Below are 27,180 nucleotides of genomic sequence, written 5' to 3'. Positions count from 1 at the left end.
ACATGCAGGCCAGACAAGGTGTTACCCAGTGGTGGATTACACCGAGGACCTAGGTTAGAGGAGACACGTCTCTACCCAAAGAGCATGTGGCCCTGTGCTCGCAGTTTGACTCAGACCGTGGAGGTCCTGCTAGAGACAGAGCAGAGGGCATGAGAGAAGCTGACAGCTGCCCCACAGGGAGCATATTGGGAACAAGTGATGGCAAGGGGTTGATCTCTTTCCTAAGGTGGAGCAATTGCTGTTTCAGCTATTGCAGGCAGGGACCAAACTGTGCTGGGAGTGCAGAGCCCAGACTAAAGGCTTTGAAAATAAGAGGGGTTTTTGTCTCAGTTCCCCACCTGTCAGTATCACAGTGATATACACTACCACTGCTGCCTGTATACACAACACAGTAGTAATCAGCCTCATCTTCTGCCTGGATACCGGTGATGGTCAGGGCAGCGTCGTTACTGGAGATGGCCCCAGAGAACCGGGCAGGGATCCCCGAGGGTCTGTGGTTGGTGTTGTATACAAGCTGCCTTGGAGCTGAGCCTGGTTTCTGCTGGAACCAACCGGGGTAGTTGCCTGTGGTGATGGCTCCAGTGCTCAGGCGGCAGGTCAGAGTGACAGACCCTCCTGGGGTCACTGACATTGAGGGCTCCTGAGTCACCACAGGCTGGGAACTGACCCCTGAAAGGAACATGACAAACAAACTCAGCACCAGGACTCCGGCTCCTCACAAGCAACCTTTATTTTGTCTCTAAAGCAAACCATCCCCTCACCTGAGCAGTAAGTGAGCAGCGCGAGGAAAAGAGAGGCCCGGGCCATGGCGAGGATCCAGAGGAGCTCGGCTTCCTGAGGCAAATGGGCTGTGCCTGGGACCCTCCAATTCCCTCTTAAAGCCCAGAGCTTGACAGTGGCCCAGTCAGGCAAATCAGCTCTCCGTTCATTGGCTGTGGGTTTATTAAAAATCTTAATCCTGAGTTTTAGCAAGTGCTGCGTGGCTCTTATGTCCAATTTAAAGGCAAATTTAGGTTTTATATTAAACAGGATATTCTGAAAAATAAGTCTCTATAAAATGGGACATTTTCAGTTTTTTGTTTCATGTTTAAATTGCAAACAGTTTATGATTTAACACCAGAGGACTTATTAACCCTTCTCCCTGCATAATATCTAACACAACCAGATGCTGCTCTCACACAGGCTGACTGCTCTATTAACTGCCCCTCAAAGGAGGCAGATATCAGGGAAAGGTTCCTTTTAGTTATGGGGAATCACACGTTTACTAGCTGAGTAAATCTGGTCCTCACTTCATCACTGACCAAATCATTTTTTCTTTGCAGCTCCTGCCAACACATCATCTGCACTGGAGCAACCACAAATTGGACCTGGCACCAAACACTCGTATCAAGGATACCACAAAGGACTGAACAGAAGAACTACAGAAATAAACCCAGAGCTGCTACATCCTGAGCCAAATGACAAAGGGGTTGAATCTAAAGGTGCTCAGCTCCATTATTAGGCATCTAAACACCTTTACAAAGGGGTTCCTAAGTCCTGTCCTTGGGGCTGGGCTGTATTGTGGATAGACAGGGAAGCGTGAGGGTCGATGGAGGGTAACAGCCCCTTGTCACTGCCATTTCTAGCTACTCCCCTGTCCTCTTTGCCCCTCACAGTGAGAGAAAAACAAACATGGATGATTGTTTCCCATCGGATCTGCTGGGCCAAATCCAGTGGGTGGGCAGAAAAGGACATCAGTTATCTATGGGTACAGCTATCAGTGCTCAGCTCCGCCTTTGGCTGTTAGGCTGGGAAGGGCCCTTACGGGACTGCAGGGAGGAGGTTTGGGCCGCATGCCTGACCATGTAGAGCAAGGGTGGAGTGAGGGCTAAATAATAAAAAAAACCCAAGCCACAAATCGCTCTGTGATACAGCCCCTGTGACTGAGAGGCCTCGCTCCCCTCACGCTGCAGCACCAGGCCCGGAGGGGTGGAGAAGAGGGGGCTGAGGTTCAGGGCTTCCTCCCAGGCCAGATTAACTCTTCTGGGGGCCCAGGTTGGTCCAAAATGGGGCATTCAGGAAGTGAGAGCAGGAATTCTGGCCAATCAGAGCAACCGAGGCGGGGCAGTGCCTGGGAGAGGCAGGAGAAAAGCTGCGTCCTGTTGTTTCCCCAGCTGGGGGATGGGGAGGAGGAGAAGTGGCAGTGGCCGATGCAGCCTGCAAGACTCAGGGCTCCACCCCCTACCCCCCACTGCAAACCAGATGCTGCGGCAAACCTCAGGGTCTGCATCCAGGCCCAGACTGCGGGCAGGGGTTCCCCACCCCTGGTTATTGTTGAGAATAATGGAAGAGCTTTGTATTGCTACAGACACAACTGTGTGCTAACAAACACACATACATGGGAAGGGGTCACTGCCACCAGGGCCAGCTTCCTCCCTGCTGCCCCTCACACTTGGAAACTCACTTTGTAAACACCCCATGAACTAAATCATTCCCCTCCGTCCACCCTCCTCAGCCATGAGGCCGACAACCAAAGAGACAGCAGGGAGGCCATGGGGCGGCTGACACCCTTCCCCTGCTCCCCCACAGGCCGGTATGCCCCATCTGTTGTCCCTGGTCTTAGGATGGAGGCTCCTTTACAGAGACCATCTTTGTGCTCTGTGTTCGTACAGCAGCCAGCACAACAGGGCCAGGCCGTGACCTGTGACAAAAGTCTGCAGAGACATTCAGCGTGGAAGGTGATGGCATTTAAGTTCCAGGTCATGTAAAAACTGCTTTGCCAGTCAACATCCGGCATGCAATTCTCTTCATAAACGCTCTTAAACCTCCAACCTCAGTCAGTTCCCTTGGGCGCTCAGACCTCACCAGTTGGTCGGAATGAGGGATCTGAAAGGACGCGGATCATCGAACACCACGGTCGGTGCATCAGACTCCTGTGCACAGATGTGTAGGGAATTGTTGCTTTTTTGCAGAAGAAACAATGCACAGGATATGGGAGGGGGCACAGCGCCCCCTGCTGGCCAGTCACAAGTGGAGCACAAGTCACCCTTCTGCAGAAACACAGCTGCGGAAAATCCAGCTGTATTTCCAACCAGGGTTTAGACTCCCCACTCCCTGGAGGGTACGAGACCTGCACTGTGGTTCCCAGCTGCGGGCAGGTCAGTTTCAGCATTATGCATGTGGCGGACTTCACACATCCTTTCTCTGTTAATATGTCACATCCAGGGAGGTCATAGGCCCAGGCATGCCTTTAACTCTCCGACAAATCCAGGGCAGGGTCCTGGGCTGAAAGGGGTTTCCAGCTATTCAGCAGGTCTGGGAGAGGCTTTGCTCTGCATCAATACCATCACTTGCAGGCTCACTGTGTCTGAATGGGGCCTGGATCTTCTTATTTCAAAGGACATGTCTCACATTCGCTTCATGGTTGAAAGGCTCCTCTCAGCCCTGGCACCGTGTGCTGCCCTTTGATAACTAAAAGAGGCTTTTCCCACATGGTACTTCAAGCCTGCTGAGCTCTGCCCGGTGTGGTTCGTACCCACATTCTTGGTGGTTCCCTTTGGCTGATGTGTCAAGTTAACTCTCTGGTTCCTTATATACTTTGATCATTCAACAGACTCAGCCCTGCCTAAGTGGTAGATTAGTCTCACACACCAATGGAACGGCTGTTTCCTGCTGTTTCTAGATTTACATGTGTGTATAAATATCCAGGTCCCTCTCTGACCACCCACACCCCCTTCGGACCATTACCCCCACCCAACCTGCCGGCTCCCACCCCCTGGGATCCTGCCACTCTCCGACTTCTCCATTCCCCATCTCCTGACCATCCCTATAACTCCAGCACCCTACCTGACCACCCGCTGACCACACCTCCCAGAGGACTGGGGGCAGATGATACCTGGCCAGAGCTTTCACTGAGAAGTTGTCTGGAGCATCTGTGGAGAAAGGGGATAGAAGGGGAAGGGCCTGACAGACAGGTTCTGGGGGCTGGGTGTGACTCACTGGGTCACTAGCCATTGCCACAGGCCAGTGGCTGGCTGGACTGCAGGATTCAGGAGGAGCAGGGACCATGGAGGCAGTAATGGATTTCTGGAGGGCCACGGGGAAGCTGCACAGCTGTGCTGGGGCCTAGCAAGAGGTTCTGGGGAAGAGGGACTTTGATACCATCTATTCTCTGATGCCCCCTGTATCTGAGCACTCCCTCCAGTCATGGGCATGGGGAGACTGAGTGATCTCTAGGTCTTTTCTCTAATTATATAGGGTGCTGTCCAGCTGGCAGTTACACAGGGGAACTGTCTCAGAGGGGGCATTGTGGTAGGCTGTAGCTTCACGAAAACCAAGCAGTCCTGTAGCACCTTAAAGACCCACAAATTTATTTATTAGGTAAGGAGCTTTCCTGGGTAAGACCCTCTTCATCAGATCTGGAGAAAAATGAGAATCCAGGATTTTTGTAGCAGTGGAGAACAGAGGAGAGGAAGTAGGAGGAGAAGAAGGGGGGAAAAAAGCAGGGGGCAGGGCTGTCATGTGCCATTAATAGGCCTTGTGGAAGAATTAAATTAAGTTCAGAGGGACAGGCGCCATTCCTGTGAATATCAAAGGGCTGGACATTGTCCTTATAATGTGTAAGATCATTAAAATTCCTGTTAAGCCCCAGGTTAAATGTGTCAAACTTGCAAATGAATTCCAGTTCAGCTGTCTCCCTCTGTAATCTTGAAGTAAAGCACTTTTGTAAGAGGGTGCCCACTTCAAGGTCGAGGGGAACTGTGTTTGGCATCATATGGCTCTTACCCCCAAGGATCACATGACCATCAACTCCCAGACTGACCCGGGCAGTAGTGGGTCTGCAACAGAGGAATCTCTAAAGCAGCTCCCTTGCGGAGACCGAGCAGAGTGTGAATGGGGAGTGCTTGGAGCAGAGTTCGGTGCTCATGTCGAGGGCTGATGGCTCAGATTTTTGGGGGAGCTATTGGTGTATCTTCTGCGGTAGACAGGATGCAAAGTGAGCAGAGCCCAGACTGGAGATGAAGACAAGGCAGGTTTTTGTCTTGGTTCCCCATTTGGCTGGATCACTGCGATAGTCACTGCCAGTCCATACAATACAGTAATAGTCAGCATCATCCTCCTCCTGGACACCGGTGATGGTCAGGGCAGAGTCTTTACTGGAGATGGCCCCAGAGAACCGGGCAGGGATCCCTGACGGTCTGTTATTGGTGTTGTATATAAGTGTCCGAGGAACAGAGCCAGGTTTCTGCTGGAACCAGCTGGGATAGTTGCCGGTGGTGATGGCTCCAGTGCTCAGGCTGCAGGACAGAGTGATAGCCCCTCCTGGGGCCACCAACAGGGAGGGCTCCTGAGTCACCACCGGCTGGGAACTGACCCCTGAAAACAACATTGCAAACGAACTCAGCACCAGGACTCCGGCGCCTCCCAGACAAACCTCCCCACCTGTAAGTGACCTTCATGTTTTGTCAGAAAAGCCGACAATTCCCTCACCTGAGCCATAAGTGAGCAGCGCGAGGAGCAGAGGGGCCCAGGCCATGGCCAGAATCTGGACAAACTTGTCTTCCTGAGGCAAACAGGGCTGTGCCTGTGACCCTCCAATTCTCGTTTAAACCTCCAGAGCTAAAGAACTGCCCCTTCATGCAAATCTGTCCCCTTCTCATTGGCTGTGTGTTTATTAAAAGTCTTAATTCTCAATTTCTGCAAGGACAGAGATGCTCTTGCTTCAAATTTATTCTGAAATTTGGCTTTTCGTAAGTTTTTTTTAACACAATAACTCCGCATAAATTTGCATATTTCAATTCTTATTTCAAGTTCAATCAAAACCGATTTTTGCTAGCATTAATTTAACACGAGGCCTTTCTGTAACCTACTCCTTGCATAATATTTAACACAAGCAAAGAGTGCAATCACGCCGACTGACAAGTTTTCTCCAACCCTCTGGGTAAAGACCCAGAATTCAGAAAAATGGTCCTTTTTAGTTTTGGCGAATCACATTCTCACAAGCCGCACATGTCGTCGAGTCAGGCTGGTCATTACTTAGTCTCCCACCAAAAGATTTCTCAGCTGCACTTGTTGCCTACACTCCATCTGTGCTGGAGCAAGCACAAATGTGACCTTGTGTGAAACTCTTGTATCCACTGTTGTAACACTGAGGCTACGTCTACACGTGAAGCCAACATCGAAATAGCTTATTTCGATGTAGCAACATCGAAATAGGCTATTTCGATGAATAACGTCTACACGTCCTCCAGGGCTGGCAACGTCGATGTTCAACTTCGACGTTGCGCGGCACCACATCGAAATAGGCGCTGCAAGGGTACGTCTACACGCCAAAGTAGCACACATCGAACTAAGGGTGCCAGGCACAGCTGCAGACAGGGTCACAGGGTGGACTCAACAGCAAGCCGCTCCCTTAAAGGGCCCCTCCCAGACACAGTTGCACTAAACAACACAAGATACACAGATCCGACAACTGGTTGCAGACCCTGTGCATGCAGCATGGATCCCCAGCTGCCGCAGCAGCAGCCAGAAGCCCTGAGCTAAGGGCTGCTGCCCACGGTGACCATAGAGCCCCGCAGGGGCTGGAGAGAGAGCATCTCTCAACCCCCCAGCTGATGGCCGCCATGAAGGACCCGGCAATTTCGACGTTGCGGGACGCCGATCATCTACACGGTCCCTACTTCGACGTTGAACGTCGAAGTAGGGCGCTATTCCGATCCCCTCATGAGGTTAGCGACTTCGACGTCTCGCCGCCTAACGTCGAAGTTAACTTCGAAATAGCGCCCGACGTGTGTAGCCGCGACGGGCGCTATTTCGAAGTTAGTGCCGCTACTTCGAAGTAGCGTGCACGTGTAGACACAGCTTGACAGACCCAGATTGCAGGCACCACGAATAGAACCTGCAAGCTTCGGGTCCCAAGCTCTGCACCCTACCCCATGAGCTGAAGGCCAGCTGACTCTCAGCTGAGACTGTAGAGCAAGAAACTTCACACATCCCAGGTGAGGTCTCAGTGCCTCTGGGTACTACACTGTGATCCAGGTTACTGCCTAAAAATTTTACTCTGGAAATAAATTAGGAGCTGCAGTATCTATGGGCTTGATTTGTAAAGGTGCTGCCCTACAATATTAGGCCTCTGAACACCTTTACAAATTGGATCCTAAATCCTGTCCTTGGGGCTGGGATATATAGTGGACAGACAGGGAAGCAGGATCCACACTAGATGAAGGGTAACAGCTACAACACCTCTTTATAGCTTCTTGTCACTGCCTTTTCTAGCTACTCCCCTGTCCTCTTAGGCCCTCACTGGCTACGTCAACACTTCCCAGAAAACTCTGAAATGGCCATGCTAATGGCCAAATGGAAGAATACTAATGAGGCACTGAAATGAATATCAGCTGATAGGAATAAGGGGATTTCGATGTTGGCATGGTCCTTTCAGAAAGGACCCCCGGGTAGACGAGCCGCAGGCCGGTGGCATGCTAATGAGGAGCTGAATATTTATTTCAGCACCTCATTAGTATTCTTCTATTTGACCATTAGCGTGGCCATTTCGAAGTCTTTTGGAAGTGTAGACACAGCCACTGTGACAGAGAAACAAACTTGGATCACCATTTCCTGTTGGAACTGCTGGGCCGAATTTAGCGGACGAGCGGAAGGGGATGTCAGTTACCTATTGGCACGGTGCTGGTGCTCAGCTCTGCATTTGGCTGTTAGTCTGGGAAGGGCCCTTAGGGGGCTGCAGGAGAGGAGGTTTGGGCCGCACATCTGACACGTAAGCTACGTCTACACTAGCACACTACGTCGAAGTAGCCTGTTTCGAAGTAAGGACACCGAAATAGGCTACTTCGACGTGTATCATCTACACGTCCTCCAGGCCTGGTACCGTCGACGTTCAACGTCGAAGTAGCGATGGGGAATGTCGAAAGGAGCCGCCCCGGAAGGAAATGCGGAGCGTCCACACACACAAGCGCTTCCCGTCGAAGTAAGGGGCCAGCAAAGCCTGCAGAGAGGGTCACAGGCTGGACTAGTCCTTCTGGGGCAACAGCAAGCCGCTCCCTTAAAGGGCCCTTCCCAGACACACTTGGCCTGCACAGCACAAGGTCCGCAGAGCCGACAGCCGGTTGCAGACACCGTGCACACAGCATGGACCCCCAGCTGCAGCAGCAGCAGCAGCCAGAAGCCCTGGGCTAGGGGCTGCTGCACGTGGCAACCATAGAGCCCCGCAGGGGCTGGATAGAGCGTCTCTCAACCCCTCAGTTGATGGCCACCATGGAGGACCCCGCTATTTCGATGTAGCAGGACGCGAATTGTCTTCACAAGCCCTACTTCGATGTTCAACATCGAAGTAGGGCGTTATTCCCACCTTCGGATAGGAATAGCGATTTCGACGTCTCGCCACCTAACATCGATTTCAACGTCGAAATACCACACGGCACGTGTAGATGCGACGCGTGCTATTTCGACGTTGTGCTGGCCACTTTGAAGTAGCCGGCTAGTGTAGACGCACCCCCAGAGAACAATGGGAGAGCTTTGCATTGCTGTGCACACAGCTGTGTTATAATGCACACACATGCAGAGGGGTCACTGCCACCAGGGCCAGATTCTTCCTTGCTGTCCCTCACTTGTGGTCACGAACCTTTAAATGCCCCCAGAACTGACTTGTCCCCCTCTGACCAGCCCCGCTTTACCATGATGCTACAAATGTGAGTTTAATCTTTGAGGAGGCCATTTAAGGGTATGGGGCAAATAGATTAAAAAATAAATCTGCCAGGGATGATGCTTAGTCCTGCTGAGAGGGCAGGGGATTGGACTCAGTGACATCTCTGGTCCCTTCCAGTTCTATGAAATAGACACATACATAATAAGCTGACCGCAGTGGGGTAGCAGTAAGCTGACAGCAGCCTTCCTCCGGCTTCCTTTTTGCGCCCCCCACAGGCTTCTCTATGCCACCTGTTGTCTCCGGTCTTATATTTGGATTGGAGGCTCCTTAGCAAGGGCCATCTTTGTGCTCTGTGTTTGTACAGACCCCAGCACAACAGAGGCCTGGGCCGGGACCTGGACTTCCAGGGGCTGCCGTAACACAAACACATAATAATCACAGTGATGAAGCTGCCTCTCAGAAACGTTCCTGGGCAGAGATGTTCAGCATGAAAGGGGATGTCAGTTAAATTACATGTGACATAAAAAACCACGTTGCCAGTAAATACCAGCATGCAATTCTCTTCACAAATATTCCTAAACCTGCAGCATAAATCAGGTCCTTTGGGTGACCTCAGCAGCTGGTCTGAATGAGGGATCTGAAAGGACACAGTGCATCAAACACCGTGGTGTGTGCACCAGACTTTTACACAGAAATGTATATTAAACTGCTGCTTTTTTGTGGTAGAAACAATTCACAAGACACGTGAAGGGAGACAGCACCCCCTGCTGCCTAGTCACAAGTGAAGAACATACCCCTTTGCAGAAACGTAGCAAGCAGGGGAACATCCAGCTGCGTTTCCAGGCACAGTTTATCCTCCTGACTTTCTAGAGGGTAAAGAGACCTGAACTGTGGTTCCTGGCTGTGGGCAGCTCAGTTTCAGTTTTATGCATGTGGCGGTCTTCAGACACCGTTTCCCTGCTAATGTTTTACTTCCAGGGACGGCAAATATTATTATTGACTGTGTTAATATTTCAACATTATTTTTTAAAGCAGGAATTGATCTTGTAAGCAGGAGTCAGCGGACTGGGGCTCCCACTTCCCCTGAAGTGAGATTGCTCCAAAGGCGTAAGAGGAAGAAAAGCTTTCAGGACCTCATGGCTGAGCAATTTGAAGCAGTAGGAAAAGAACAATTGGAAGCCTCCCAGGAAAGACAGGACATGAAAGAATGAAGGAAAAACATAATGGACAATCAGATTAAAATGCATACTACAGTTCTGTCCCTAATAACCAGGCAGACAGAGATAATGGAAGCAATACTTGAAAGAACTAACTGTACACCCCCTGTAAAATACACACCCCATTTCAGACCTTCCTCTGCACTTTCAGTCCCCTCTCCCCTCCCCTCATTGGGGTCCAAGAACAAAAGTGGAAAGGTCATAGGGATCCCTACAGTCCACTTCCAAAGAATCAACACCCAGCAGAAGGTTCACATTCCAGCAGCCATGACTTTATTATATTTTTATTTTCCCCACACCCACCAATCTGCCATTAGGGATCCCTAAATGAAAACATTGTAGGTTGGAAAAAGAAAGATTTTTGTTTATTAATTAACATGCTTTGGGATCCATGCTTTGGGATTGGGTGTGGTGGTGAGGGTAGTCATGCAACTGGAGGTGGTTCATAAAGGAGAAGGAAACAGTAAGGGGAGGATGCTAGTTAAAAGCTGGATGTTCAAGACTCTGCATACTCTTTCATAAACTTGGTTTTCAAGGCATCCCTCTTTTTCAGTGCATCTTTCTGTGCTCTCCTGATTGCTCTCATGTCTGGTTGCTGATAATTTCTGGCCAGGAGATCTGCTTGTACCCTGCCCTCTACAGTGACATGAAATTCTCCTCCTTTGCCTGACAAATATTATGAAGAATACAGCAGGCTCCAACTACAAAGGTAATGTTTTCTTCACTGAGGTGTCAGAGGGCTGGAAGACACCTGAACCTGGCTTTTAAATGGCCAAAGGCACATTCTACCACCACTCTGCACCTGATCAGCCTGTAGTTAAAGAGCTCCTTACTGGGGTCCAGGGTGCCCGTGCAGGGCTTCATCAACCAAAAGAAGCAGGGCATAAGAGATAATAATACTCGATCCTGGGAGAGGAACTCCAAGGCTGGAACCTGCTGCTAGAGAACTGAAAAAGGCAAAAAGGACAATGAGGGTGAGGTGATAAAAGTTATCCACTTCTGTCCTGGAGCCTGGTAGCAAGGACCCTACCCCATGGGTTGCCAGATTGTCATAAAATTTAGGTGGGACATGTCCCAGCTGGCAGTCCCAGCCCAGGGATCCTCAGCTAGGGGTGGAGGGACCCGGCAGCCGAGCACCTGGGAACGGGATGATGCACGAAGCCCTGCCAGCAGCCCTAGCCAGGGAAACACTGGCCGGGGGGGGCAATTCCTTGATGAGTCCTGTGTCCCCTATTCACGCAAAAATGTCCAGCAAGACCTGTCATGGAAATTCAGGACTGTTCCGACATTGCTAGATGTCTAGCAACCTTACCTTCTCCCACTCCCTAGCCTCTTATATACACACAAAGCTGGGAGAGAAGAGAAAGGACTGTGGGAGGGGCATTGTGGGGAGCACAGTTTTGGCCTATGGGTTAGGGGCTTTGATGGGGATATGCTGCTGGCACTCACCTGTGCTTAGAAGGGTACCCTGCCTACTGGAGGGTCCCATGGACAGAAAAGGGGAGAGTCTGTGCCTCTGAGATGGAAACCTGGAAGGGCAGGGTCAGGCCAGGCCAGATTACCTTGCACAGACTGCAGGTGGCCCTGCAGGCGTAATTTTATCAGCAAGGGACAAAGCCGGCTCTGCTGGAGGGAGCACAAACGAGGACCCTCCCCTCACTGCTCTCACTAGCATTGGGTCACTCCCCCTGTGAACCAGGGGGCACGTGAGCTGCTGCCGCCAGCCCCGCCAGCCCAGAATGGGGCCCTGCTCCTGCCCTGCACATGAGCAGAGCCCAGTGTGCAGCCTGCCCCCCCGAGGTCTCCAGCTGCCGTCTGCTGGGCAGTGGGGCTGCCTCTTCTGCCCCCTCTGCCACGATGCTGGGCTGCACCCAGGTAACCTGAGGTGCCCCAGCAGGACTGCGCCTGCCCCTGCCTGTACTGCGGCTGTTGCTCCAGGGAGCTCCCCCCAACCCCGGCATGCAGCGAGCCAGGGGACTGTGTGCTCAGTGGGGCGGGAAGAAGCCCCTGTAACCTGGCTCCCAGCATCACGTCTGGGAGATCGTCACTCATGTCCAGGGCCCTCTGGGGAGGAGGGGGGAAGGGGAGGGTGGTGCTGCTAATGGCAGAGACAAAAACTGCGGCCCAGCGTAAAAAGTTTGCTCACCCCTGCTCTAGAGGACAGGAGTTAGGGAAAAGCGGGAGCAGTGGCACACAGCCACCAACACACCTGCTTGGTGGGGACAGCCCCAGCCGTGCCACAGTGGGAGGCTGAAATTTCTAAGGAGCAACAATCAGGGGCTTGTCTACTGCAGACAGGAACCAAACTGTGCAGCCAGCGCGGAGCCCAGGCTGGAGGAGATGACAACAAGGGAAGTTTTTGTCTCAGTTCCCCATCTGGTTGGATCACTATGATATTGACTACCAGTCCATCTAGAACAGGAATAGTCAGCCCCATCCTCTGCCTGGGCACCGGTGATGGTCAGGGCAGCATCGTTACGAGATACAGCCCCAGAGAACCGGGCAGGGACCCCTGAGTGTCTGTTATTAGTGTTGTATGTAAATGTTCGAGGTACAGAACCAGGTTTCTCCTGGTACGAGTGTGGATAGATGCTGGTGGTGATGGCTCCACTGCTCAGGCTGCAGGACAGAGTGACAGCCCCACCTGGGACCACTGACATCGAGGGCTCCTGAGTCACCACCGGCTGTGAACTGGCCCCGGAAAACAACATTATAAACAAACTCAACACCAGGACTCCGGCTCCTCCTAGACAAACCTCCTAGCTTGCAGGTGTCCTTTATATTTTTGTTATTGTAGCTAACAATTGTCTCACCTGAGCAGTAAGCGAGCAGTGTGAGGAGCAGAGGGGCCCAGGCCATGGCGAGAATCCAGACGAGCTCAGCTTCCTGAGGCACACGGGTCTGGGGCTGGGATCCACCGATTCTCTCTTAAACCCCCAGTGCTGGAGCCTGGCCCCTTCATGCAACTGTGCCTCCTGCTGGTGGTAGCTCATAGCCAAGCTGAGCCCTGCAGACGCACTGGGCAGAATTGCCCTGCTAAGTCCCATGTGACAGAAGTAGGACAGACCCCTCTGCTTTAGCATTCGCTGGAAGGGAACCAATGTGATCACAGTGCAGAGAGCTCTGACCGGGAAACGTGCAGACATTCATTTATCGACACAGCCCTGCCCGCACCCACACACAGGCACTGAATTACCCAGGACAACTTATGGTCCCAGCAGCCCTGGCTGAAGCCATCACCTCCCTCTCCCATGTGGGGATGCCCTGACTTGGCTGGGTCAGACTAGAGGGCACAGGCCACTGACTGGTGACTGACTCCAAGAGAAGTTGTCAGTGATGTGACGGGATCAGGGAGGTGTTGGGATCCCATCTGAAAAATCTCCTGCTGGGAGCTCATGTTCCTTCCCCAACCTCTGCTGGGTCCCAAAGGAATGTGGAATTAAACTGTTGCTGCCAAAGTCACTGGGCTTTCAGCTTTGTACTTGCTTTGGCTCAGGCCTCAGCTAAACCGGTTTGTCAGCTGCTCACGCATCAGCCCCTTTGCCCCAGGCCAGTAAGGAGGGGGCCTGGTATCTGCAGCAGGCTGGAGAAGGGACTGGTCCTGGAGTGCAGAGGATGAAGGGTGCGGGGGCAGGGAAGGGAGGCTGGTATCCCGCTATTGCATATGAGAGAGCTCTTTGCATAGATAAATACACCAGAGACGCCCACGGAGGCTTCTCTGTCCCGGCTGGTGGCCGCCTTAGGCCCCTCTGCCCTGGGCAATGGGCATTAGAGAAGAAGAGTGCCTGTGGTGGGGAAGGTCACATTCCCAATGGGCTCTCTACACTGCAGAACTGAGTGCTTTTATGTAACTAGTCAAGGTGGAGTTACCTATATGTAATCACCACCTCAGATATTTGACTATAACGCTATTATTAAATGCAATGAACCCTGTGCTGCTGCTACTGCATCATTTGCCATATTCGTGGGTTCCCTGAAGGTCCTGCGACTTACCTCCAGATAGGAGCTCTAATAGCTAAGACCCCATAGCTGTGGTCTGGGGCGAAGGGCCGACCTAGAGATTCTCAGGTCTGATTGGTGAGTTGTTATGCGAAGCAATAGTCCTACCCGAACTCCTGACTGCAGCTCAACTCCAGGATCTCGAGTCCCCTGGGATCCCGGCTCATGGCATTTCATAACCCTGCCTGGGGAGCACTGACCTCGTGTTCAGGGGCTGACAACTGCCCACTGCTGAGCTTGGGAAAAAGGAAAGTTCTGCTGGAATCCTCAGTGGTCAGCCATGGAAACCAAGGGCTGGTGCAGCTGATGGCACCAATCCCCTCCATGCAGATCTCCTTCCTTCCTTGACAAACCTGTTTTCTCCCGGGCTCTGGGCCTCTCCTCTACTCCCACTGCACAGCAGAGCTGCCAGGGGCTCTTTCAAATGGGGTTTGGGCCCTGCTTTGCTTTGGGTAACGCAGGGCTGTAGGTTTGCATGAAGCCCAAACACATCCTGAGTCCTTGAGCTACAGGAGAATAGTTCTGTGTTAGCACCAGGGGGGCTGTGACATGGCAGGAAAGTTAGCTGGGAAATTACCATGACTCCAGGGCAGAACAAGTATCATTGGGGTTAAGACTGGGGCGCTGTGAAGCCATCACACGGTCTTGAAGTCTGTTCTCAGCTTTCTGTTGCCTGATGCCTGGTGTCGGTTCCTCCTAGGACTGGGGCAGGGCTGTGTCCAGAGGCCTTGAACAGACCCCAGAACCCTTTGGTGTAACTTTGGGTGAGTAGAAAACGTGACTTTGAGGTGCCCTGTATTATTGGGCACATCCCTTATCTGGGCAATTCGTCCTGGTGTGAAAATGGGGGCTTACTAAGTGATCTCATCTAACTTCCAGGGCAGTCAGGTGTTCTCCAGCTGGTGGGGTAACACGTGGGAACGATGTCAGGGGACTGGCGTTGGGACTCATTTCCCAAGGAGCATGCGGTCGCCTACTCCCCCTTACAATGAGGCAGTGGTGGATCTGTGACACAGGGATCTATAAAACAGGAAGAGCAGCTCCGATTAGCGAGAACCAGCAGCAGACTGCCTAAGAGCAGCCGCATCACCCCAGAGAGAGTGAGTGGGGAGTGGATGGAGCAGGACCTGCTCCTGACAGCAGATTCCCGAGGAGGAGAAATTCTCGTCTCGTACTGCAGGCAAGAATCAGACTGTGCAGCCTGTGTACAGCCCAAGCTGGAGAGGATGAAAACAGGGGAGGTTTTTGTCTCAGTTCCCCACCTGTCAGTATCATGGTGATACAAGCTAGCACTGCTACCCGTATACACAGCACAATAGTAATCAGCCTCATCCTCTGCCTGGGCACCGGTGATGGTCAGGGCAGCGTTGTTACTGGATATGGCCCCAGAGAACCGGGTAGGGATCCCTGAGGGTCTGTTGTTAGTTTGGTATATAAGCATCAGAGGAGCCGAGCCAGGTTTCTGCTGGTACCAGGAGGGATAGTTGCCCGTGGTGATGGCTCCAGTGCTCAGGCGGCAGGTCAGAGTGACAGACTCTCCTGAGGCCACCGACATCGAGGGCTCCTGAGTCACCACAGGCTGGGAACTGACCCCTGAAAGCAACATGACAAACAAAGTCAGCACCAGGACTCTGGTGCCTCACAGACAAACCTGCTCAGCTGCAAGTGGCCTTCACGTTTTGTCAGTAAAGCCGACAATTCCCTCACCTGGGCAGTAAGTGAGCAGCACGAGAAGCAGAGGGGCCCAGGCCATGGTGGGGATCCAGACAAACTCAGCTTTCTGAGGCAAATGGGGCTGTGGCTGGGGCCCTCCAATTCTCTTTTAAACCCCTAGAGCTGGTCAATGGCCCCCTCATGCAAATCAGCTCCCTGCCCACTGGCTGTGGATTTATTAGAAGTCTTACTACTCAGTTCTAACAAGTACAGAGATGCTTTTGCTTCAGATATATCCTCAGTTTTAGATTTTTAAACCAAATAGCTCATAAATTTGTACATTTTCAATTTTTATTTCAAGGTCAGTTGAAACACCTAAACGTCAGAAACATCATCATTTTTAGTTATGGGCAATCACATTTTTACCTGTCACAGAGACAGGCTGGTCACTACTTACTCTCTGACCAAATGATTTCTCAGCTGCAGCTGCTGCCGACACACCATCTGTACTAGAGCAAACAGAAATATGACCGTGTGTGAAACTCTTGAATCCACTGTGATCTAAGTTACCACCTGAACAGCTGAACACTAGAACTAAACCAGAACCTCTACGTCTTGAGCCAAAAGACAAAGTAGTGTATCTGAAAGGTGCTGAGATACCTTATTACAACACCTAGAGCTCCTTGTCACCGCCTGTTCTAGCTACTCCTCTTAGCCCTTCGCCATCAGAGAGAAACAAACTTGGATCGCTGGTTGCTGTCAAATTTGATGGCCAAATCCAGTGGGCAAGTGGAAGGGGGTGTAAGTTACCTATGTCTGCTCCCTTTGTCCTCACCTCTTGTCTCGGGTGTTATACTTAGATAGGAGGCTCCTCAGCAGGGGCCGACTTTGTGATCTGTTTGTACAGAGCCCAGCCCGACGGGGGTCTGAGCTGTGGCCTGGGCTCGCAGGAGCTACCGTGACACAGACACATCCTCATCACAGTGCTGAAGCTGCCTCTCAGCGACATTTCGGGGCAACGGTCTGCAGTGATGATCAGCATGAAAGAGAACCTCAATTAAATTACACGTGACATAAAAAAGGCCTTGCCCGTAAACACCAGCACGCAACGCTCTTCAGAAACGCTCCTAAACCTACAACCTCAGTCAGTTCCCTTGGGCGCTCAGACCTCGCCAGTTGGTCAGAATGAGGGATCTGAAAGGACGCGGATCATCGAACACCACGGTCGGTGCATCAGACTCCTGTGCACAGATGTGCAGGGAACTGCTGCTTTTTTGCAGTAGAAACAATGCACAGGACATGGGAAGGGACACAGCGCCCCCTGCTGGCCAGTCACAAGTGACGCACGTGTCACCTGTGTGGAAATGTAGATAGGGAAGGAAAACCCAGCTGCATTTCCAGTCATTTTAACCTGCCCACTCTCTGGAGGGTAAGGAGACCTGCACTGTGGCTCCCGGCTGAGGGCAGGTCAGTTTCAGCTTTATGATGTGGCAGCCTTCAAACACCCTTTCTCTGCTAATATTTTACATCTAGGCCGGTCACAGGCCCAGGCACACCTGTAACTCTCCAACCAGTCCAGGGCAGGGGCCTGGGCTGAAAGGGGTTTCTCTCTCCTCAGAGGCTCTGGGCGAGGCTTTGCTCTGCACTGACACCGTCACTGGCAGGCTCACAGTACCTGAATAGGGCCTGGATCTTAATTCAAATTACACAGTCCCGTTTGCTTCATGTGTGCATGGCTCCTCTCAGCCCAGGCACTGAGTGCTGGCCCCCTCTGCCTTTGATATTTAAAAGGGGCTTTTCCCACATGGTGCTTAAGGTCATCTGGACTCTGCCCTGTACTGTTCATACACACACCCTATTGGCTGAGGGGTCAGTTTATCCTAGGTTCCTTATTTATTTGACCATTCAACAGGCTCAGCCCTTCCTTAGGGGCCTGTTCTATGTACACTTGCAAAAAGGCTGTTCCCAGACTTGTCTGGGTTCACAGGGGTATAAAACGCCAGCCGTTCCACTGAGAAGAGGTTCATAACCTGCCAGGGGAGTCCCTGCACCTGCGTTCCGTCAGCCCTGTCTCATCCCTCCCCCGCCCCAGCTGTCTGCAGCAGGGAGTTGAAAAGATGCAGCTTTCTGAGCACCCCATCTGGTTGCACACCGAGTTCACGGTAAATGTGTGTTAAAGAGCTTCTGAATTCCATTGCCAACCGTTCACCCAAGTGCAGTGAGAAAGCACCTCTTGTGCCCAGTGCTGTCCCTAAGGGGGCACAGGGCCTGTGGCAAGTCACCTGTGTGGGACCCTTCTGCCCTCTTACCATTTTCCATACAGGTGAAATCTGGTGACAGTGCAGGTCAGGGCAGCTGCTGGCTGCCGGTTCAATATTGATAACACCCAGCAGCATAATTATAATGTCGTTCTATTGAAGTTCTGGTTTATAGCTAGAATGAAGCTCATATCGCGAAATGCTCTCCCTGATCACGCTCAGCGTCATGCTGTTTGCTTTCTTACTCTCTGAAATCTGCCTTCCTGGAGAAGCGCAGGGGCTGTGGCTGCACTAGACAACCTGGATGGTACTATGGGTTCCTCCCATGAACCCCCAGTCATTCTTCCCCCACACCAACCGTCCCCATTTTCCCCCTCCCTCATCCCCTTACCTCACACGACTCTCCCTTTAATTTCTCCACTCCTCTGACTTCTAATACTGGCCCCTGCAGTGGAAGCATTCACATGCCTAATTTCCGCTCCCTTCCCCTACCCAAGACTAATTGCAATTTCATGACTCTCAAATTGTAGCACCTTATGGACACCTCTTCCAACACCCCTTTTGTCTAACAGACGTCTGGTTGGTTTATCCTTAGTTATGTTAACTGATGGTTAGGTGAGTTCACACCATGGCTGTATCTACACTACAGCAATCTGTTGACAGCAGTTACTGTTGGAAGATATCTTCTGCTGAACTGTCATGGACCCAGTTCTCTAGACCCACTGCCCAGACTGTCCAGTAGTCCATGTATCTCAGCCTTGCCTCTGGCCAAGGGAGAGCTGTCATCCAAGCAGTGCCCTTCTTGTAACAGGGCTGGGACATCCGGCCACTCTCTGCCTGCAGTTACAAGCCATATGTGGTCTCTTACTAGGCTTCACCTCCGTGTGTTCCTCTCACCTTGTGTTTCTATGTCTAGCTCCCCAGCTGGGCACACTCCTGTCCCTCCATGCGCCCACGAAACCTGCACTGGCTAATGCCGATCTAGGCTGACATCTGGGAGAGTGCACCCCTGAATAAGCGTCTGCCCACACTGGAGGCAACTTGTTCTCTTGTTTCATGGCCAACCCTACCAGAAGGAGGTCTTTGCCCACGCAAGCTTATGCTCCAAAATATCTGGTCGTCTATCAGGTGCTGTAGGACGACTTCTTGTTTTTGAAGATACAGACTAGCTCAGCTGCTTCTGTGATACATATCAGCAGTCGATGGTGTCCCCTTCTGAGGCATACAGACACTCCTTAGGGGTGAGCAATCTGGGCCCTATCCAAGGATGTAGTAGGCATGGGGTGGAGGGTGTGATGACTCAAGGACTTGGCCTTTCCTCCCTTCCTGGCTCTGGCCAAACTTATCTTTTTCCAGCCCCTCACCCACACTGGGCCAGTGTGGTTCTCTACAACCCCAACCCTGCCCCCGCCGCTCCCAAGACAGTGTGTCTCAAGCCACATTGTACTACATGAAATTAAGTGCAGAGAAATAACTTGTAAGTGATGGTAAGTGACGGCAAACAAATCAAAGTTGCTTACCTAGCTAATAAAATTGTGATCCTGGTCTTCTACACTCCTTAGGATTTCTACCATGCCGTGTCTCAATGACTGTATAAACCAGGGGTCAGCAACTCTGGCACAGGTGCCAGAAGCGCTACACAAGCCGATTTTCATCAGCACGCAAGGCGGGAGCTCAGCCCTTCTTCTCCTCTCCCATGCAGCTCAGAGCTTGCTCAAAGCTACGTCCCCTGTAGGTTAACAAAAGACCACCTAGTGCTGCCGGCCACCACCTAAACAGTAAAGCTCTGCATCTGAATTTATAAATTAATGAAGCTCTTGTAAGTAGGACTATTAGGACTTTAGAAGGTATCAACGGCACTTGGCCTGTACACAGAGGTCAAAAGATCAAATTTCGGCACGCTGCCTTGGAAAGGTTGCTGACCTCGGTATAAACTGTCCCTCAAGCTTCCACACACACGCAGGCTTCCTTCTTTGTTGCCTGGGCCCCACTCTCCCAGTTCAGTCTGGGTTCCCAAGGAGCTTCCAGGTGCTTTGTTATGGGGTCGAAAGGGTCCAGTCACAATGCCAACTTGCCCTTTTATAGCTTCTTCCCACTTGCTGTGACCTGGCTCACACAGGTCCCATGGTTAAAACTCAGGATTAAGAGGTTCTGAGAGGCTTTTTGTGTACTCTGCTCCTGGAGCAATCCTTGTAACTGTCAGAGGTGGGGAAAGTAGCCGAAAAGTTACTTGAGAAAAAGTGCAGCTGCTTTGGGGGGTGGGAATGTACTTAACTACAATTGCCACTGTGCCTCTGGAAATTACTTGAGTAAAAGTAAATGCACACACGCACACGTCTATTGTACTCAAGTACCCAGAAGTGAAAACTGCTGCACTTTTACTCAAGTAACTTTTCAGGTACTTTACCCACCCCTGGTAAATGTGTGTATTTCATCAGCATTGGGTAGCCTTTTAATGGTTGTAGCTGATGTAGCAAGATGACGGCCTGAAACATAAGCCCATGTATCACAGGCCTGGTGTGAAGTCTGAGGCCGGAGTAATACTGGTCAGGAGTTTTCTAATACAAAGCAAAGTGGAGTTGTGAGCAAGAGGCCAGCCCTGTTCACAGCCCTTGGCACAAACAGGGCTGATGTCACAGTAACATTCACACCTCATGGGTACTAGGCACAGGCTGGACGCATGTTCCACAGGGGTCGTGACAGAACACCTCATGAAGAAACATCTTGCTACCAAAATGTTCTCCACGGTTAACAGACATACTGACCCCAGTTCAGGACAGAGTCTAAACTGACAGCATGATAGATAGTCATCAAACCGCCGTGTATACAGCGGAATGAGTGGTAACTAGGGAACATCAGAGGGTAGCAACCTGATCTGTGAGGAGCGATGTGTAACTTGTGTGCACCTGTGTATAAACGTACCCCAAGGCCATTGTCTCTGTCCAGCCTGGGGGGGCAGAGCTGCACTCCCGGGCACTGGCTGAGCTGTGCCCATTGTCACACATTGTGAGTAGCCTCGTATCCTCTACCAGGTGCTATTATTGTGCTCTGTTTACAGCAAACCTGCCCTGGCGTCTTCAATCTCTGTCTGATTTTGGTGTCTTTGGGGGGGTTCTCTCGGAGTCTGCCGTGGTGGTTCCTTGCACAACCAACCCCAATGCCCAGAGGGGCCAAACACGTGGCTGAATCATTGTCATCACTGATGGAGCAGGAAACCTGTTAGGACACCGCGCCGGTGACTGCTGGAAAGCTACTGCTGGGCATTCCTCAGCTCACGACGGGTTTCAGCAGCACATACGTAGCCGAACTTTGTCGCGCCGCGTACAATGATTGACGTGCAACCCAAATGAACAGGACATTAATATTCAACTGATTTAAAAGTTTTAGAATGACACCTCCCAGCTATACTTTGTACAAAACATGTCTTAAGGCTCTCCACATGGTGAATGCAGGAGTGCCAAGCCGCTTCACCTCCAATTTTTTTCCATCCGGGGTGGAATAAATTTTGTTACGTGCACCAATGCAGGAGCTGGTGCACACCATTAGTAGAAACACTGTTTGCCCACTACGTGCCTTGTGGGCACTCTGCTAATCAGCTGGGTGACATTTAAATCTCTCCTGGGCAGTCGCCCAAGCGCCCAGCTTACAGGGAATGCTGGTGCTAGGGTGTTGCTCTGGGGCACAGCTTTGCCTAAGGAGTTAATGTCAGGCCCAGAACATCTTTTTATGAGAGGATGTAAAAGTTTTGCTGGGCAGTGGCTTGTGGGAGCCAGGAAGAGAAGGGGCTATGGACACACTAAGGAACCTCTGGAAGGGTCGGGGAAGCTGCCAAGCAGCTGGATGGGTCAGGGAGGAAGGATTCTGATATCATCTATTGTTAGATACACCCTGGGTTTGCACACTTCATCCAGGCATAGAAATGGGGGCAATGGGCTAACTGATCTGATAGGCTGGGAGGATAGAGGACACACAGGAAGGACCTTTCGGGCTGTTATCCTACCAGCTGGGCAACACAGGAGACCTGTGTCGGGGTGATCGTAGAATCATAGAATCCTAGGGCTGGAAGGGACCTCAGGAGGTCATCTAGGCCAGCCCCCTGCTTCAAGCAGGACCAACCCCAGCCAAGTCATCCCAGCCAGGACCATGTCAAGCCAGGACTCAAAAGCCTCTTGGGATGGAGAATCCCTTGATGTGCTCTTTACCCAGGCTGCATGTAGCCATCTGCTCCCAGTTTGTTCCAGGCAATGCTGGGTCTGTAACACAGGGATCTAGAGAGCCACAAAAGCTGCAGAAGCTGCCTGTGCTCTGCAGGCCTGAGGAGGGGGCAGGGAGGGGGCAAAGTGAAGGCACCTGGCTCCACCAATTAAAATCTAAGGGAGCACCTGAGCCAACGATGCGGCCATGTGACCCCTCGTGCCCCGTCCAAGGGCCGACTATCAAAACCTGCCCCTTGTAGAGAAACTGAGTGGAGACTAGAAGAGCAGCTGATGTTGCCCCCAGAGAGAGTCACTGGTGAATGGGTGGAGTAGCAGCCCCTATGGACAGCAAGGGGCTGAAATTCCTCGGGAAGAGAAGCCAGAGTCCCATCGTGTAATGTACTTAGCAGCCAGCGCAGTGCCCAGGAAGAAGACAGGGCAGGTTTTTGTCTCAGTTCCCCGTCTGGCTGGATCACTGTGATTTTCACTACCAGTCCATACACTACAGTAATAGTCGGCCTCATCCTCTGCCTGGGCACCAGTCATGGTCAGGGCAGCGTCATTACTGGAGATGGCCCCAGAGAACCGAGCAGGGATCCCCGAGGGTCTCTTATTGGTGTCATATATAAGCATACGAGGCACGGAACCAGGTTTCTGCTGGTACCAGGCTGGATAGTTGCCTGTGGTGATGGCTCCAGTGCTCAGGCGGCAGGTCAGAGTGACAGACCCTCCTGGGGTCGCCGACATTGAGGGCTCCTGAGTCACCACGGGCTGGGAACTGACCCCTGAAACCAGCATGAGAAGCACATTACAAATTCAGTTACTATATTCACTGAAAAGTCACCTCCATAACAATCCCAGTAAACATAAACCCTCCACGCCAACCTGAGCAGTAACTGAGCAGTGCGAGGAGCAGAGGGGCCCAGGCCATGGCAGGAATCCAGAGGAGCTCGGCTTCGGGAGGCAAACAGGTCTGTGGCTGGGACCCTCCGGTTCTCTCTTAAACCCCCAGCGCTGGAGAACAATGCAAATGTGCTCTTTGTTCATTGGCTGCAGTTCCTCTGAAGATCTTGACATGTCTGAGAACACAGCTGCTCACACATCACATTTAACCTCTAGGATGTTTTCCAAATAAGGTTTTTTTCAAAAGTGACCCCCACAAAATCGTAGATTTTCAATTATTATTTGAAGTTCAAATTGAGACATGTTTTTGCAAGTAATTTCACACAAGGGGAATTACTCTCACCTACAATATTTAATGCAACCGGATGTGGCTCTCACACAGACTGACATGTTCTCACTCACTGCCTGTGTAGGGAACTAGATCTAGGAGAAGTCTCTCTTGTGAGTGATGGAGAATCTCACCTTTACAAGCTGGGCATGTAGTGGAGTGAATCTGGTCCTTACTTTGTCTCTCTGACCAAATGTCTTAATTGCCAGCGCCACCTACAGACCGTCTGCATGGGAGCAAAGAAAGATCTTTTACAGTGCCAGACGTTCTGTCACCACTGTCATCTGGGTTACCACAGCATCAGAAGAGCAGAACTAAACCAGGTGCTGCTCTAACTTGACAAAAGACTAAGAGGCAGATTTTTAAAGGTGCTGAGCTGCATTTAGGTGTCTAAACCCCTTTACAAATCAGGTCCTAAGTCCTCTGCTGGCCGACCGTGCTCTGCTCTGGACGGATGGGTAAGTTGCAACACCTCCTTATGGCCTCTTCTCCCTTCGTTTTCTAGCTAGTCCCCTGTCCCTCTTGCCTCTCCCAGTGAGGGAAAAACAAACTTGGATCATTCCTTTGGCGTCAGGCTATGTGTGTACTAGATGTTGTGGTAGACGGCTGATAACGCGATTTCAGCTACGCCAACTGAATAGGTAAAATCAACTGTTCAGCCGTCAACTTCCGTGCCTGTCTTCACAGAAGAAGGTTGGTGGGAGTGCTCCTCATGTCGACCTTCCGTAATCCTTGCAGCTCGCCAGAGTTACGGGGTTGATGTTGACCCTGGAAAGCCTCGTTTTGCACATGCACGAAATGGCGCCATGGAAGATGGACTGTGAGTGGTCGATCTTCTGCGGTAATGTAGCCCTAGGCTGAGACTCACTGGGCCAAATCCAGTGGGTGGGCAAAAGGAACGTAAGTTACCTATGGGTACAGTAAGTGGTGCTCAGCTGTGAATTTGGACTTTTGTCTGTGAACAGCCCTTGCGGGGCTGCTGGCGGGAGCTATTAGCATAACCTTAGTACAGCACAGGTGACGCGTAGAGAACAGCGGATGAGCTTTGCATCACCGTGCTCACAGAGATGTTGTTACACAGGCAGCATACAGTGCAGCCGAGCCAGCTTCTCCCTGTGCCCCTCACGCTTGGCCACACACCCTGTGAACACCCCCAAGACTAACTCACTTCCATCCTTCCAGCTCTCTATCTGCAAACAAATTGACAGCAGCTGGGTGAACGATCAAGCAATCTCTCTCCTGCCATCCACCTCCAGCTTCTGACTAACAGCAGCTAGGGACACCATTCCTTACCCGTCCTGGCTGACAACCATTTATGGCCCTAACCTCCATGAATGTATTTAGCTCTTTTTAAAACCCTGTTCTAGCCCTAGCCTTCACAGCCTCCCCTGGCAGGGAGTGCCACAGGTAGACTGGGCGTGGTGCAGAGAAGAACTTCCTTCTATTTGTTTTAAACCGGCCGCCCATTAATTTCATTTGGTGTCCTCTAGTCCTGGTATTATGGGAACGAGTAAATAAGTTTTCCTTAACAGCAACGAAGGGTCCTGTGGCACCTTATAGACTAACAGAAAAGTTTTGAGCACGAGCTTTCGTGAGCACAGGCTCACTTCATCAGATGCCGGTCAGATCCAGACTAATACGGCTACCCCTCCGATACTTGACACCATGTAAGTTTTCCTTGTTCCCTGTTTCTACACCACTCATCATGTTATATACCTCCGTCCTACCCCGCCTTACTCTCCTCTTTTCTAAAAGGAAAAGTCCGAGTCTCTTTAATCTCTCACCATATGGGACCCGTTCCAAACCCCTCATCATTTTAATTGCACTTCTGGAGGGAAGCTGAAAAGAGCTGGGCTGGACCCAGGGGGGAGGTGCGAGGGAGGAGAGATTTTAATACCATCTGTTATCCGACACACCCGGTATGTGAGCACCGCATCCAGCCCTGCCACCTGGCACGGGCTGAGGGATCTGACAGGTCTTTCCTATGTGTCCTCTAACTTTTAGGCCAGTTTGCGTGTTGGCAACACAAGGGGCCTGTATCAGGGGCAACGTGTCTCTCTCCCCCAGCAGCGTCTGCCCCCAGCTGCCCAGGCAGCAGTGGGGCTGTAACACCGGGGTTTGTAGAGCAGCAGAAGTTGCTCCTAAGCAGACTGAGTGCAGAGCATTAAGAGTGGCTGACATCGCCCCAAGACACAGTGAATGGGGTCAGGGTAGAGCAGCACCCCCTGCTGGCAGCAAGAGGCTTCAGGAGCAGCAATCAGGGTCTCATCTGGTGCAGAGAGGAACCAAACTATGCAGCCAGTGCAGAGCCCAGGCTGGAGTAGGTGATGGGGATGAAGACAGGGCAGGTTTTTGTCTCAGTTCCCCATCTGGCTGGATCACTGTGATTTTCACTACCAGTCCATACATTACAGTAATAGTCAGCCTCATCCTCCACCTGGGCACTGGTGATGGTCAGGGCAGCGAAGTTATTGGATATGGCCCCAGAGAACCGTGCAGGGATCCCCGAGGGTCTGTTATTGGTGTCATATACAAGCATCCGAGGTACAGAGCCAGGTTTCTGTTGGTACCAGGCTGGATAGTTGCCTGTGGTGATGGCTCCAGTGCTCAGGCGGCAGGTCAGAGTGACAGACCCTCCTGGGGTCACCGACATCGAGGGCTCCTGAGTCACCACAGGCTGCGAGCTGACCCCTGAAAGCAACATTACAAACAAACTCAGCACCAGGACTCTGGCCCCTCTCAGACAAATCTGCTCAGCTGCAGGTGTCCTTTATATTTTTATCATTATAGCCAACAGCTGTCTCACCTGAGCAGTAAGCGAGCAGTGCAAGGAACAGAGGGGCCCAGGCCATAGTGGGAATCCAGAGAAGTTCGGCTTCCTGAGGCAAACGGGTCTGTGGCTGGGACCCTCTGGTTCTCTCTTAAATGCCCAGTGCTGGAGCCTGGCCCCTTCATGCAAATCTGCCTCCTGCTGGTGGCAGCTCATAGCCAAGCTGAGCCCTGCAGACGCACTGGGCAGAATACTTCTGCAAAGTCCCATGTGACAGAAGTAAGACAGACCCCTCTGCTTTAGCATTCGCTGGGAGGGAGCCAATGTGATATCAGTGCAGAGAGCTCCATCCAGAAAATATGCAGGTGCTCGTTTATCTACACAGCCTTGCACGAGTGCGCACGTGCGTGCGCGCACACCCACCCACCCACCCACCCACACACACACACACACACACAGAGGCACTGAATTACCCAGGAAATTTATGGTCCTGGCTGTCCTGGCTGAAGCCATCACCCCCCTCTCCCATGTGGGGATGCCCTGACCTGGCTGGGTCAGACTAGAGGGTGCAGGACACTGACTGGTGATTGACTCCTAGGGAAGTAGTCAGGGATGCGACAGGATCAGGGAGGTGTTGGGATCCCACCTGAAAAATCTCCTGCTGGGAGCTCATGTTCCTTCCCCCACCTCTGTTCAGGCAGAGGGATACGTCAGTGTCACCTTGAGAACAAAACGCGCTGGGTCCCAGGGGAATGTGGTATTAAACTGTTGCTGCCTGAGTCACCCGGCTTTCAGCTTCGTGTGTGCTTTGGCTCAGGCCTCAGCTAAACCGGCTTGTCGGCTGCTCACCCGTCTGCCCCTTTGCCCCAGGCCAGTATGGAGGGGGCCTGGTATCTGCAGCAGGCTGGAGAAGGGACTGGTCCTGGAGTGCAGAGGATGAAGGGTGCGGGGGTGGGGAGGGGAGGCTGGTGTCCAGCTATTGCATATGAGAGAGCTCTTTGCATAGATAATACACCAGAGATGCCCACGGAGGCTTCTGTGTCCTGGCCGGTGGCCGCCTTAGGCCCCTCTGCCCTGGGCAATGGGCATTAGAGAAGAAGAGTGCCTGTGGTGGGCAAGGTCACATTCCTGATGGGCTCTCTACACTGCAGAACTCAGCGCTCCTCAAGAATTGTCTCCAGTCCTAATGCTGCCCCATGAAAGGTTGGGCTGAAGTAA

The 27,180-nt window shown here is 51.9% G+C and overlaps 1 protein-coding gene and 2 gene segments (V, D, J or C); all 3 read right to left on the bottom strand.

Moving 5' to 3' along the window:
* Positions 1-110: 110 nt before the first annotated feature.
* On the bottom strand, positions 111-807 carry LOC142022820 (immunoglobulin lambda variable 8-61-like). The segment is given in 3 exon segments: positions 111-129; positions 339-669; positions 762-807. Coding segments are annotated over 3 exon segments (396 nt in total).
* Positions 808-4,939: 4,132 nt separating this feature from the next.
* LOC142022819 (uncharacterized) lies at positions 4,940-12,566 on the bottom strand. The gene is made up of 3 exons (XM_075013043.1): positions 12,260-12,566; positions 5,470-5,538; positions 4,940-5,355 (listed from the first exon to the last, which is right to left on the bottom strand). The coding sequence occupies exons 1-3, from the start codon at positions 12,564-12,566 to the stop codon at positions 4,940-4,942; spliced, it is 792 nt and encodes a 263-aa protein (XP_074869144.1).
* Positions 12,567-12,664: 98 nt separating this feature from the next.
* On the bottom strand, positions 12,665-22,892 carry LOC142022818 (immunoglobulin lambda variable 8-61-like). The segment is given in 4 exon segments: positions 12,665-12,668; positions 15,117-15,447; positions 22,438-22,746; positions 22,847-22,892. Coding segments are annotated over 4 exon segments (690 nt in total).
* Positions 22,893-27,180: the final 4,288 nt, after the last annotated feature.

Source organism: Carettochelys insculpta, chromosome 18 (genome assembly GCF_033958435.1).
Source record: "Carettochelys insculpta isolate YL-2023 chromosome 18, ASM3395843v1, whole genome shotgun sequence".
Classification (NCBI taxonomy): Eukaryota; Metazoa; Chordata; order Testudines; family Carettochelyidae; genus Carettochelys; species Carettochelys insculpta.
Note: the sequence above shows the minus strand (reverse complement) of the source record. Positions and strands in the feature narration are given on the sequence as shown.

What these genes read in the sequence shown, in the direction of transcription:
- LOC142022819 (XM_075013043.1), bottom strand. Translation starts at nt 12,566, where the DNA reads ATGTTGTTTTCCGGGGCCAGTTCACAGCCGGTGGTGACTCAGGAGCCC. An exon ending in TTCCTGTTCTAGATGGACTG is followed by an intron (nt 5,539 to 12,259) that starts GTAGTCAATATC and finishes TGCCTCAGGAAG; the next exon opens with ACAAGTTTGTCCAGATTCTG. An exon ending in GCTGCTCACTTATGGCTCAG is followed by an intron (nt 5,356 to 5,469) that starts GTGAGGGAATTG and finishes TGTTGTTTTCAG; the next exon opens with GGGTCAGTTCCCAGCCGGTG.